The sequence below is a fragment of the Alligator mississippiensis genome, chromosome 1, assembly GCF_030867095.1.
Source record: "Alligator mississippiensis isolate rAllMis1 chromosome 1, rAllMis1, whole genome shotgun sequence".
NCBI lineage: Eukaryota > Metazoa > Chordata > Crocodylia > Alligatoridae > Alligator > Alligator mississippiensis.
The window spans coordinates 199,127,524-199,142,497 of record NC_081824.1 but is presented as its reverse complement, the minus strand read 5'-3'; the positions used below and the strand labels follow the sequence as shown (position 1 = coordinate 199,142,497).

General features: G+C 43.2%; 1 protein-coding gene across 1 annotated transcript in view; it reads right to left on the bottom strand.

The window, feature by feature from the left end:
* Positions 1 to 1,805, bottom strand: part of RHOQ (ras homolog family member Q) — a 32,160-nt gene extending 30,355 nt beyond the window's left edge. Inside the window, exons 1-2 of the mRNA XM_006272175.4 lie at positions 1,380 to 1,805; positions 731 to 789 (exon numbers count right to left, since the gene is read on the bottom strand). Coding sequence (XP_006272237.1) covers positions 731 to 789; positions 1,380 to 1,521 — 201 coding nt within the window. The 5' untranslated portion in view covers positions 1,522 to 1,805. The remainder of the gene's footprint in view (positions 1 to 730; positions 790 to 1,379) is intronic.
* Between the last annotated feature and the right edge of the window lie 13,169 nt (positions 1,806 to 14,974).

Genomic DNA, 14,974 nt, shown 5'->3' with positions numbered 1-14,974 from the left:
TTTTTTCCTTAATTGGAAAACTCCTTACTTAAGTTGTGTTGATTAAGGATGATCAGGAGGACTGCAATAATTTAGGGGTCTGTCTAACTTGGTGTGCCAGAAACGGGAGGTAAGCACAAATCTCGCCCTGACTTCATAAAGCTTGTCTGAATATTAATCAAAATAGCATTTCAGATCTAGGCAAACTACATAAGTCTTTTCTTTGCCAGGGCTTGAACTCAACGTGAGGATTTCAGGAATTAAAGTGACGTGTTGCGATGGTGTAATAAACAGTATCAGACAAAATGCCTTCCCATAATATTAGATGATGCCATTGCCCACCAATCAGAAACCTATAGTCATGTACTTCAGTCACCAATGAGGTACAAGGCAAGAACACTCAAGCAGACCTGGCCATTTAGCACTAAAAATAAAGTGGATCACAGCCAATTGTTTTCACTTGGGAATAAGAGTTTATGCGATTCTTTTCGTTTTTTTTCCACCTGGCATCTTATTGTTCAGCCTTTGCAGAGGCAGAGGGGCAAGTGATTATCACCAATATGTAGCGAGACAGTCCAACATAACCCAACATCTCTGAATAATTCAGCGCGTGCACACGACCGTGAAAATAGCTACGCTCTGGAAAACACTTTAGGCTGGAATTATTAAAAAAAAAAAAAGGTGGGGTGGGGGGACTCCAGTAATGTGAAGCCGCTAGATTGCTGTTTTCACTGGATCAGAAAGTACTCACCTGTCCTGCAGTGTCGTACAGACCCAGCAAATACTGCTTACCCCCAACTGTAACACTGACTGGGGTGGGGGGGAAAAGGAAAACAGAAAATTAGGCTTGGAGGGGTCTTTTAATTTTCTTAACTCATTCTATCATTCTACAAAAAGCGTGGCTTGCAAGGCAGGCGAGGGGCAATCCCTGCCAAGTTGAACCCGGGAGGCAGACGAGTGGTTTCAATTATCCAACCAGACTCAATAAAACATTGAGGGGAGCCCGAGAGAGAGAACAAGAAATGAGACGTCTGAAACAGCCAGCACAAAAGCACCTCCGCAATGTGCGGCTCCCTGCCCTCGGAGAGCCACAAAGGCCGGCTGGAGTAGCCACGGCAGGAGGCGGCCAGCTCCCCCCCAACCTGGGGCAGCCGGGTCCAAGCGCTTGACCTGCACTCCCCCTCACCCTTGCACTGGGGCTCTTGGCATCCCCAGCCGCCACTCGGTTGTGGGCTGGTGTGGGGGCAGCCGCGCTAGGCCGGCCGGGGGAAGGTCAAGGGAGGAGGAGGAGGAGGCAGGCTGGGGGCACACGGCAAAGTTTGGGCAAAGTTGTGGCGGCGGCAGCGGGCACGGGGAGCCTCTTACTCAGCACTTCTGGGCTACGCTGCAGCCGGGCTTACCTGCGTAGTGGTCAAACACGGTGGGCACGTACTCCTCGGGGAAGGCGTCGTTGGCGTAACTCATGAGCAGGCAGGTCTTCCCCACGGCGCCGTCCCCCACCACCACGCACTTCAGCATGATGCTGCCTGTCCCGTTGGCCATGCCGCCCAGCCGCTCGGCATCTTCAGGGCGGGGGAGGGCGCGGGGGCGTCGCCAGCCTGCCCCCGGCACCCCGGGGCCGGGCCGGGCCGTGCCGGGCGGGAGCGCTCAGCGCTTCAGCGGCGCCGGCATTCCGGCGCCGGGCAGCGCCCCGCGGGGCTCGCGCGGGCCCCCGGCAAGGGCGCGCGGGGGGGCATCGGCACCCGCACCAGCACCAGCCCGGGCGGCAGCGGGCTCCCACTTTACTTTCCCTGCCTGGCCTGCCCTCCCCCAACTTGCCAGCCCTGCAACCTCAGACTAGCTTGAGAAAGGAGGAGCCAAAGCCCAGTCGGGGGGAGCATCTGAGGGCTCCTCTGCAAAGAGCCAGCAGCGCCGAGAAGCGTGCGCGCCCGGGATGCGCTGGGGCTGGGGCCCTTGTGCAGAGAGCAGGCAAAAAAATTACAGAGAGAAAAAAAAAAAGAGGGACGGCCAAAACTGTGTGTGTGTCCCCGCATGCCGGGGCTGGCTGGAGGCTGCTGGGTGAACGCCGCCCAGCCGCGAGCTGATGGCAGGTGCAGGCACAGCGCCCTTAGGGCAGGACACCATGCTCAGTGCTGCGCAGTCCGCGCCGCCAGGCGGGGCTCTGCGCCCGGGGCTGCGTGGTGCGCACCTTGTATCAGGCTTGCGATTTCCCACTTGGTCTAATAAAAGGTATCATGGTGGGAACCAAGAGGAATAGGTTTTTTGTATGTCTTTTTTTTGTGTGGATCTTCTACTAGGCCACTGGGAGGAAGTCCTTTGCAAGCTTTTGGGCACAAGCACCCTTCTTCAGGCATGGGGAGACTGCAGTGGTTACTGGGTTGGCGGTCGTAGCTGTGTTGGTCTTCAGCAGTGGTTCCCAAACTGTGACAGATTGCGCATCCCCAATTTAAAATGAGACGACCTTAAGTACCACCAGCAACATTTTTGTTGTATTAAGTCATTATAATACATCTGTTCATGCGTAGCACTGACAGGTTGTGTACCACTGGTGGTACACGTAGCACAGGTTGGGAACTGTTGGTCTGCAGACAAGGTTCTTTGGGTAGATGAGATATCTTTTATTAGACCAACTAAATAGTTGGAAAAATTGTTCTTTGCAAGCTTTCGGACACAAGCACCCTTCTTCAGGCATGGGGAGACTGCAGTAGTTACGGGGTTGGTGGCCGTAGCTGTGTTGGTCTATGTGTACAGACACAGGCAGGCAGGGTTCTTTGGGTAGATGTAATATCTTTTATTAGACCAACTAAATAGTCAAAAAAAAATTGTTCTTTTCTGCTACTCTGTCCTCTATCGAGACGAAACCCAACACCTCTTCTCTTGAAGAGAAAAAGAGAGGACATACGGGCGTCGGGTTTCATCTCGATAGAGGACAGAGGACAACTGGACTATTCTCTACGATGACCCCCCTACTTTCAGGCACAACCACCCTTCTTCAGGAATTGGAAGACTGCTGTAGTTACTGGGTTGTTGGTTGTAACCATGTTGGTCTAAGGACACAGGCAGACAAGGTTCTTTGGGTAGATGTGGTATCTTTTATTAGACCAACTAGATGGTCGGGAAAAATTGTTTTTTGCAAGCTTTTGGACACAAACACCCTTCTTCAGGCATTGGGAGACTGCAGTAGTTACTGGGTTGTTAGCTAGTTAGCTGTGTTGGTCTACGGGCATAGGCAGACAAGGTTCTTTGGGTAAATGTGATGTCTTTATTAGAACAACTACATACTTGGAAAAACTGTTCTTTGCAAGCTTTCAGACACAGATGCCCTATGCCTGAAGAAGGGTGTTTGCGCCTGAAAGCTTGCAAAGAACAATTTTTCCAACTATGTAGTTGGTCGAATAAAAGATCTACCCGAAGAACCTTGCCTGCCAGTAGTTACTGCACATTTAATTTAGTACTTGCTTAATGAAGTACTAACTAAATGCACAGTAACTACAGTTAGTGCACAGTAGCACTGGCACATCAGTTTTTTGTGATGCTTACTATGCAGTAGCCTAATTTAACACTGTGCAGGAACTTATTAGGACAATTTTTGACTGGTATGCTACTGCACAGTCTTACTAGACTACTGTGCAGTAAGCATCTCATATAGATGCTCCCATAGAATCCCAGAAAATGGGGGCTGGAAGGGACCCCAGGAGGGCATCTCATCCAACCCCCTGCTCAAAGCAGGACCAGGCCCCGTTAGATCATCCCAGCCAAGGCTTTGTCTAGTCAGGTCTTAACAACTCTAATGTGCTGGTCTGTCTCTCTGTCCTCATCTCCCTGCCCCTCTGTAAAATCCTTCTTCCTTCACATTGAACATAATCTTAATAGTGGGGAGGGTTATTAGTCTGCAGAAGAGAAAACAGAGGGGGGATTTGATAGCAGCCTTTAACTACCTGAAGGGGGGTTCCAAAGAGGATGGAGCTAGACTGTTCTCAGTGGTGGCAGATGACAGAGCAAGGAGCAATGGTCTCAAGTTCCAGCAAGGGACGTTTAGGTTAGACACGAGGAAGAACTCTCTAAGAGGGTGGTGAAGCACTGGAACAGGTTGCCCAGAGAGGTGGTGAAATCTCCATCCTTGGAGGTTTTTAAGACCTGGCTCAATAAAGCCCTGGCTAGAATGATCTCCTTCAGGATGGTCCTGCTTTGAGCAGGGGCTTGGACTAGATGACCTACTGAGGTCCCTTCCAGCTCTCATTTTCTTATGATTCCTTCCCTGGGAGCACAATTGAGTAGAGTAGACATTTGGACATGAACTTTGATTCATGTTGCTATTTTGAATGATTGTTGAGACAATTCCCACCCCCAACCCTCATATGCCCAAGACAAGGTCATTATGCTTTACAGACAAGACAAGGAAAAAAGGCCCTAAAAATATATTTGTCAAGTTGAAATGGCCCTTAACTGAGTAGACAAGTAGGAAAATAATCAGTCCTGAAAAAGAAAGAGTTCCTCATCACTGGTCATCTTTTAGGGATGTGTTTCTATGGGGATGAGTCTTTATTTGAATCTGCTTTTCAGGACTGAGGTGTCTGTGTATACATATATGTATATTTGCCCCTCTGTGAACCTATCTAATATGTATTTAGGACTAGATGTCATGATTGGCATGTGCATATATATGTGTGTGTGCGTGTGTGTGTGTGTATAAGTCAAGTCTTTATTTGAGATCGCTTTTTGGGACTGGGGGGGATGTGTGTGTGTATGTGTGTATTCAGCCCTCTATGAACCCATCTTATATGTATTATGGGCTGACTCACAACTGAGACATGCACACACACACATATGCGTGTCTCAATTGTGACAGTCCGTCCTAAATCCATATTAGATGGGCTCATAGAGGGCCAAATATGTATTTAGGGCTGCATGTCACAGTAGGGACATAAACATATATAATGCACATACATGTCCCAATCACACAATTCAGACCCATGTATAGTTTTGTCCTTGTACTGGCACATCTGTAATGCGTATGCATTGCTGAAGAAGCCATCCCATTCATTCACATTCCTTTCAGATGTAATGCTCCGTGCAGACAAGCAAGCACAAATGTTACGAGGCGTTCAAATCTGGACCCAAATCTGCATACAAAATTTGTAGCCTTACTTCATCTTTAGTATATAAGCATATAAACCACACTTGTCCACTGTAGAAACACCAGAAGATCCAAAATTTCAAATAAATGACTCACTGCTGCTAAAGATGTGAAAATCAAATACAGCTGGTGATAGATATTATTGTTACCTCTGTAGACACAGTGTAGACTATTTATATGCCTATCCCATATAATTATAAACATATAATTTGCTTAACTGCATAACACAGTGCCAGTCTTAATTTGTTGCCTATTGTTCATATCCTAATAAAATCTGGTTATCTGCATATTGGTTAAGTGCACATAGATTTTCAGCTCACACTGTCTACTTTTTAAAGTAATTACATTCCCTTTAAGTACATGCCTTATGAAACTATGAAGGAGCCATCAATTTTAAAGCTCCAAAAGCAGGCTGTCAACTTCAGGATTGCTACTGGGGGCATTAGATCCTCCCATCAACTTGGCAAGAGCTAAAAAAAAGACTGTATGACAGATAAAATGTGGACCCCATTGACATCAATGGCAAAATCCCTGCAGAATTTGATAGCACTTAAATTTTACCTGTTTGGTCTGTTTTTTAACTGCAGACTCCTTAAATTCAGGGGAACCCAATGACCTCATTAAATTAATTTACTTTTTATTTTATTGAGTTATGTTAAGATTTATGCTGAAAGCTCAGGTACCACATAATCCTGATAGCACATAATACATCACAAAGAACATCTCGACCTCCCTGTCATCCAAAGCAAACTTGCCTCCACTCCCCTATCACAGGAGATTGTGGTGAAGTCTATATCCAGGAGGAAAGACCAGTATGCTTTAGTCAAGCTTGCCACAGTAACAGGTGCTCTCAGCAACAAGTAGGGTATCAACGGTCATGAAGAAGTGGGTAATCCACAAACTCTAGGCTGTAAACCTAAGCAACAAATGCTAAACATAATTCATTGCTTGGGGTGCTATAACTGTCATCAGTCCTCGCAGTTGCTTCACCTACCCTTTAAACATCATTTCATCCTTATTCAGTGTGAGTCTCAACTGATTAGCTCTCATCCATGCTCTACCTATATTAGACAGTCTCTCAACTGCAGCAGTGGACTGGAAATAAATGGAAATACAGAACTGAGTATCCTGGAAAACTGAACTCCATGCCTCCTTGCCAAACCTCCTAGTGGCCACAGTGAATAACATAGATGTAATAGAACCCTATAGAGCCTTATATGGAAAAAACCTTTAATGCACACGAGCAGTTGTCCAGTACTGCTCTCTGGAGTCTCCCAAACAGAAAAGATAAGAGCCATGTAGAACAAAGGCTCAGACTACTTCAGGGCACCACAAACCACAAACATTTCTTCCAGTTCCAGTCATATCATGTCTTGAACCTCCTGTATCATGCCAGTGGTGCAATGAGGAGATATGGACATACAAACAAGGATAGTTGGGGACTCCTTTAAATAATTTTTTTCCTAAGAGTTTTCTAAGTATCATTGACTCTGTGAGAAGTCATAGGGAAGATTATCAGCTGATGCCTTTTGGAGGAGCTCCTTTGAAGAATCCAATAGAGTCTTGATCTAGTAAAACAATAACTTACCGGTAAGCTTGTCACTATGCCCAAAATATCAACAGTCTAAAATTAAATGGAATATATTTACATTGTGTGACAATATAAATGAAAAATAATGAATGCGAATTACACACCTACCATAAATATTACCCTCAAAATCTTAGTTTTTCATATGACCTTTATTATGATAAATTCATTTATTCTCTTCAGTTGTAGAGCAGCAAAGTAAAGCAGTTTGAACTGTTGAAAGAATATTGCTAATACATTTTCTCTATGATTTGTAAAATACATTTTCTCCATGATTTGTAAACCACATTTTCTTCCAGTGTATTTGCAGTAGAGGTAATTGGCAAATGAAAAATGTTTCTGAAAAAAAAAATTAAAACTGTTTTCTACTTGTCATAGAAATTATAGTTCAGCAGAGATTCTCTGACCAGCTGTAATCTACACAATAGGCTGATACTGGAAAACTGTAGCTGAGTGTGAGGGAATTGCATTTTTTTTAGAAATAGTATTTTGCCTCATTTTTAATGAAAAAATTGAAGCAATTATACAAAAAGATTTATGGAAAAATTAAATTAATTCAAACTTTTGGCTTCTTAAATTAACATTTTTCTCATTTTCAATGATTTGAAATGCAGTATATGTACTATTCTCACATTCTATGTGCTTGAGTGTATGTGTGTTATTTAGGCAGACAAGATTCCTTGGTTGAATTTGATATCTTTTATTAGACCAACCCAAATAGTTGGAGAATAGTTATTAAGCAAACTTTCAGGTTCAAAAACCCTTCGTCAGGCTAAGGTGTGTTATTTATGTTTAAATATAATTACTAAATGACGGTTATATGTTTAAGAAATGGAAATGCACTGTTCTCAATAATGTTTATTATAACTATAGAAAAAGTGGTACAATCATGGAATTCATAGGATGGGATGGATTTAAATGATCTGCAAAACCTTTTCTTGAATATGCTGATGATGTGGTTACCATAGGAAAGATAGATGGTACGTAAGTATGGATGGACATGAAAGAAATATGAAGAAAAATGGCACTTAGAATGAATGAAGATAAAACCAAATACATGTTTATGAATTGACAAGATGACCTTGGTAAAACTTACCTAACAGTAATAGTCAGATAGATATTTTCAATACTTAGGAGCATTAATTACTAATAGCAATTTGATAGAGGAAATTAAGGAGTAGATATGGAGTAGGAATGTCTGTTACTTTTCTCTACAGAGAAGCTGTAGCTCCAGACAGTTACTGAGACACCAAACTGCAGATGTAAAAGACCAGTATAGGCTCTACTGTTTTATGTGTGAGACCTGGACACTTACTGATGAAGAAGGAAGATTGCTAAATACCCTTGCAAAATAAATGATTACGGCAAATTTTTGGGCCAGGAATGGAAAATAATGTGTGGAAAGAACTATGAGAGACTGAAAAAGCAAGTGGAGTAAATGCAGTACAATTCCCCTTATCTCAGAGGGTCAGGCAGGTAATAGGATGCCTGAAGATAGATCAACAATGAACCCTGCAGAAGGTTATTTTCCTGTGGCTCAGCCTCATTGTTGATCAGGGAGAAGCAGTAAAGTTCTGAATTGGGGCAAGTTAGGAGTTTAATCAAGGACCATTATAAGCTACGGAGCCCTGGAGCGAGTATTTTCTGATACTCTAATATGGCTAAATTCAAAAAGTCTTGAAAAAATGGAAAATCAGTCCAATATCTTATGCACCTAAAATATTGTATTTACATATCACTAACTACTATAGTAGAATCTGGATTTTCGTATCAGGGTGCTTCCCAACCCACTCAGTTCTCAGTGAGCTGCCTAATTAAGGAAGCGCCAGTCAGCTGCTTACTGCAGCTTTTACTTCAAAGATGCCACTTCTCCACTTGGCTGGAGCATGGCAACAGTCCCAGGCAGCCAGCTGGAGAAGTGGCACCCTTGGAAATAAAAACTGCAGAGGACAGTTGGAATATCTCAGCATCTCTGTATACCTTGGATACTTCACACTCTCATCATGGTAAGGAATATAATTCTGCAAAGAATCCAGATTTTACTGTACTGATATTATCTCTGTTCCTCTAAGTGTTCTGGGCACATCCACATAAGAATAATTATACCCCATATATCTAAATATTCTTGGGGTTTTTTTGTTTGATAACATACTTAATCATTTCTTGGCACTACATTTTGTGTAGTTATTTTGACACCCATGTATAAAGGCTACATGTCCTATCTCAGATGCATTTGCCTTCCAGTGGTTGAGAAAGCAAAACTCTCAAAGGCAAACAAGGTTATTTGGGTGAATCTGATATCTTTTATTAAACCAACTTAAATAGCTGGGAAAAAATTTAGAAAGCTTTGGGTTTAAAAGCCCTTCATCAGGTTGAGGAAGTCTCTGCAGTTGGTGTGCGCTCTTCCTGGAAGGACTAGATGACCTTCCTGGATGGAAGACCGTACATAGAGCTTCTTTCTGGATGGAAGAGCACACACCAACTGCAGAAACTTCCTCAACCTGACAAAGGGTTTTTAAACCCATAAGCTTGCTAAAAAATTTTTTCCAACTACTTAAGTTTGTCTAATAAAAGATATCAGTTTCACGCAAAGAACCTTGTCTGCCAATGTCCTTAGACCAACATGGCTACAATCTACACAATCTCTCAAAGGGAATTTTGAGTATAGGAGGAATACAAGATCAGGCAGTTCTGCACATATGTATACAGGTCCAGACCCTTAGGCAAAAGCTCAACTTTATTCACATGAATAGTCCTGCTGAAATCACTGTGACTATTTGCGTGCTTAAACTTGATCATACATGTAAGTGTAGGATCAGAAACATAGTTTGTGATTGTCTTAGAGCACACTTAGGCTTGCAAAATGTGGTTTATTAGTTAGGAGTAAATTGATAAAATGTGCAGTATATCTGTGTTCAATATTTACAGTACATTATGTTTTTCCTCATAGTCATATCAACCTCCCATTTTCAAATAAAGCCCTCCTCACTTGTGTAAGTGCCAGAAGGTAGCACAATAATTACTAACACTGAACCCAGCACAGTCCTGTAATACAATCAAAATGGTTTGCTGTTGTTAGAAACAGCAAGAACATTGTTTCTGCAATTTATGAATCGGACAACTACAGTCCTGCTATTATGTCCAAGATTCTGTAATGCAGAAAATGATTATAATTTATAGCTAAATATAAAATAAATGAGTGATGTGTTTCTAATGCACAGAGATGTGCAAGCAATCAAATTGCTGTACAGAAATTTTTCAGGATATTAATATCTCATCCAACCCCAAATATTTTACACCGTTCAGAAGAGCTTTGTCTCTAATTTACTTACAATTTAAACTGCTTTGGACTGTGTTGCTGCCCCAAGTATGATCTCATTGAGTACTTCAGTATCACAGGATACCATGATGAAGATCTCTGTATCAATGGCTGAGATAAATAGAATAAAATAAAATGTGAGAGAATACTAGGTCACCTATAGGAGTCATCCCATTGCTGAAGCCAGCATTGTTTAGTTCTCCTTCCAAGAATATCTCAAGCAATGTATTTTTCATACTTCTCTTGGGAGATGATTCCACAAACTAGCAAGATTTACTGTGAGGAAGGCTTCCTGATGCTCATCTTAAATGTTCTGTTTATTAAAATTATCCCATTTTTCCTAGTGATAATGACTACAGTGACAAAGCTGTCAAAGCATCTCACTTCAGCTCCAAAGACATGGGTTTGAGCCTTGTTCCAGACACACACACATTACCGTGTGTGTCCTGTGTGCACCTCAACCATAGTAACTCAGTGAGTCATTAGGTTCAGTTGGACTTCTGCCTTATTTACTACTTACAATAATTCTTTTCTTTCCTTGCATTGTCTGACCTCATCTGAAGGCTACGGAAATCATTTGCCTCTGAATATAATGATGTCTAGGGCTGGCAAACCTGAAGGAGCAGCAGACCAAAATAAGGCAGCTGCATCCAAAGGCAGTATATTTCCTGCCATCTAGACGCTGCCCCAAGCCACCTGCTGTTGTTCCAGCCCCTCCGTGCTCTGTGCCAAGGTCTACTGTCTTGGTTTTGTGTCCCCCTGCTGCAGCCACTGCCCACCAGCTCCTTCCAGAGACAAATTCAGTGACCAGAGAAGCATGGCTGAAGTCAAGGGCATGCAAGAGAGCAGGGAACATTGTGTTAGTGGTAAACAGAGCTGAAGAAAAACTGTTCAGGGGATGGCAGACACTACCATGCTGCTCCCCACTGCTACCTAATTGCTGCCAGTGTCCCTTCTCCACAGGCTAGATGTGGAGGCCATAGGTTGCTGACCCTTTACTTACATACTTTAATAATGGCAAAGCATCATTCTGAGAGCTGGTCAGGACATCTTCCATTGAAACATTTCTATGAGAGGCTGCAGACCTCAGAGGTTAAAGTTCTTGGTTAAATCATGCTGATTGCAAAGTGTTTCTTTGGTGAAAATCAGGAAGAAAAAGTTGACAACACCAAAATATTCCTTTGTGACCTTTTTTTAAAAGAAACATTTCATTTTTCATTTGCAATTACTTTTCATTCATGTTTTTATTTGATATTATATTACATGTTATAATGTAATGTTCACTGAAAAGTAAAATGAAATATGTCAATGTTGTCAAAATAAAATATTTTGATCAATAATTCCTGTCCCCCCTCTGAATTTTCTGTTGTAGAAAATTTTCAAAGGGTCAGGTTTCATTCTTGACTGTCACCCCATCTAGATATATGCTAAGAGAGCTCTTCTGGTTTCTCCTACTCCTGGGGCCACAGGGAATATTGTGCCACTTTCAGCAAAACACAAAGTAGTGTCAGGGCTACTGTATATCACTCTGGTTGCAGTGATCCCATAAAAATGGCTGCATTGGCCAAGAACTAGGTGCAGCATTGTGTGCTCTGGTCCCAACCTCTGACTCTTCTTATTATGTCTATCTCTTCCCTCAATGTGCCCCAGAAGCAGAAGGGAGAGTGAGTACATGGAGTGTAGGCCTGTTAAGAATTTAGGCCACATAAGAATTTTTTTCATGTTGGAAGAAGTAGATGGACCCATAACTCAGTTTTCACTAGCTGAGTGCCTCCAAGTGACTGATCTGCAACTCGAGGATTGAGCTCTATGGCCACGTCCACATGAGCGTGGGGATTTGTTCCCTGCAGGGGCGCACCTTGTACCGTTGCTAGTTGTTCCCAGGGAATGCCTGTGCCACATGTCTGCTGGTGCATGGCAAGTTACCCTGGGGGGAGCGGTGGGTGGATAGGGGAGGCCGGGACCACCAGTGGGCTGGCCCCAGCAGCCTTATCTAGGGTTCTGGGGGACTCCTGGGGCAGCAGCAATCTTGCCACGCAGAGCCTGGTCGGCAGCTGGAGCATGACTCTGTCTGGCCAGGCTCTGTTTTTGAGCGGTATGTGCCACTCCACTAGTTTTTGTGCAGGTTTTTTGACCCCTGGATATCCAGAGGTCAAAACTCCGCCCATGCTGCTCCCTTGCAGCATGGAGAACAATTGAATGTGCAGTTTGTGGTGCTGCAGATGTGTCTGCGGTGCCACATACCGCATAGCTGCACTTGTTTGGACATGGCCTATTTGTGCTTTTCCATATTCAGTGCACAAACATGAAAGATGTAAGTCACTATTCAACAAGTCAGTGCTGGACTAAGTGAGAAAATGAAGCAATTCTCCTACTCAGATCAACTTGTTGGTTTAATTACTTACAGCTCACTGGACATTTTATTGGAAAAAGCTCTCTCAGTCTTTCTTTTCTGTATGGCACCAGTCATTAGGCACAAAAGAAAGACCCAGTCTGGCAAGTTTTTCCTCTAAAGCACTTATGTCCTCTATTTGTGAAACCTATATGCTATACTAACCATCTTAAAATCCCATTGCTATACTGTCCATCTTAAAATCTTCAATGTATGTATTGTTACTATTTCCATTTTCACTAACAACAACTTGAGGCACAGAGATTGCTTAAGAGTATGAGCAAATTAATGAATTACACCAAGTTGAAAGAAGTGGAGACTCACAGTAGAGTAGCTGACACATGGTAATTGTTTGTATGCCTACTCTTGTCCTATGCTAATTGAAAGCTAAATCATGGCAACATAACTCTTTTTCACTGAGAGCTAAGTTGCTTCATTTGAGTTTTCAGTTACCATGGATTAAGAGCAAGCACATCAATAGTTACACAGAGCAGTTGACATTTCGGTAAATCCCCAACCTCTTTTGCCTTGCTGTAGTTTGTTTATTTGTCCTTATCTTGTGTGTCTTTTACAGAGCCCAGTGAGACTTCTGTAGCAGAGTTGAGGCCTGAATACAGTTCTTATAAATCCCTGACTAGTCCCACGCATGTGGTCTTCACTCCTGTCTTGTCTTCAGTGGGAGTTAACAATTCTCAGCACCTTGCAGGAGACGTTAGGTCCCTGGAAGCACAGCGCCCTAAATATGTCACATAAGGAAAAAAGAAACAGGCTTATAAAAGGTGTATTTCTCTGAAAACAGTTTTCTATGAGAGAAAATTGTTCTCAGCAATGGGAAGCATATTTGATACTTTCTCCATATGGGTGTAATATTTCATGGCAGTAGACTTCCTCCATGCAAATGAGAAGCTCCCATTAGAGTTAGTGAGCATTAGAGGAAAATTATTCCTCTCTGCATAAAGTCACAGGAATGTAGCTCCTCCTGGGTTGGTCCCCCACCCAGAGGTGAATTTTACCCCTGGAGAATGAAATGATGTATGGTGTGTCATTAAATGAATGAATCTAGGACTTCTTTACAAGTGTGATTCCAAATCACATACGTCTCACTGTCATACTCACGAGGAAAATATACCTCAGCCTTGTTCCACTGATGTAGTCCACCCTGGCTATTATACATTTTTAAAAATAGCTGGGGAAGGCATATTGAGGTCTTGGATCTTGGTTTCAGACTAAGAATACAATGGGAACAAAATTGTCATTACAGTATGGTAACAGTATGGAAGTGAACCGGAAACTCCAATGCTGGTGCCACTGAGAAGGCTTCGGATTCCTTGACTACGGCGTGCACTGCAGGGAGAAAGGACTCCTTGGAAGGGATGGCATCCACCTCACAAGGAAAGGTAAGTCCCTGTTCATGACTAGGATGGATCTTCTGTCTAGGGACCAACATACAAGTAAGTCCAGGAGATAGGGACACTGGGAGAGCTACTTTTGCAGGAGCTGAGGGAATAGCATCAATCGATGCATCTCCAGCAAAACCAAGGAGATGATTCGTCTGCTCTTCTCAGCACTGGTGAGACCGCAGCTAGAGTACTGCATCCAGTTCTGGGCACCACACTTTAACAAGGATGTAGACAACTTGAGAGAGTCCAAAGAGGAGACAGCTGTATGGTCAGAGTCTTAAAAGGCAAGCCATACGAGAAAAGTCTGAGGGATCTGGGACTCTTCAGCCTGAGGGAAAGAAGGCTGAGAGAGGACCTGGTAGCAGCTTACTGCTACACTAGGGGAGTGCATCAAGGACTTGGTGAGTAACAGTTCATCAGGGCACCCAAGAGGAAACCCAGGAGTAATAGCCACAAACTCTTGGAAGACTGATTCAGGCTCAACATTAGGAAAAACTTCTTCACAGTCAAGGTGTCCAGACTATAGAATAAACTTCCTCCAGAGGTGATGCAATCACCTACCCTGGAAATCTTCAAGAGGAGACTAGACAATCACCTCGCTGGGGTCCCCTGACCCCCAATTATCTTTCCTGCTTGGTGCAGGGGGTTGGACCTGATGATCTTCTGAGGTCCTTTACAGCCTTACAATCTATGAATCTATTAACAGGTTTTACCTGGAAAAGGCTGGACTCCTTCCTGTCAACATGGATTTTTGAATGAAGCTAATTATGAAGGCCTGATCCTGTGATGCCTCAAGCCCATCTTGTGTGATTAGCAGCACCCTCCAAGGCCACTGGCTTCTCTAGAAGTTATGGGCATTCAGTACTTTCCAGAATTAGATTGGAGGCCTCCTGTTTCCTATAGCCTCAGGCTTAATCTTCCAAAGGAGGCCAAGGTCCTCTTATCCAACTTGCTCCATTGTGTCAACAAGCTTCGCAGTGGCAGCTCTTGAGACACCAGCCATGTAGAAAGGAGAACCTTATATTTTTAACTGAAATGACAAAATGACCTTTGACAGACTGTGAAGTCCATCTTTCATATACCGTGTGGTTTGTGTGATCTTTATCTGAGCAGCTGTGTTTGGATGCAGTAGTACAAATTGTTGTCTTTGGAGTCTGAT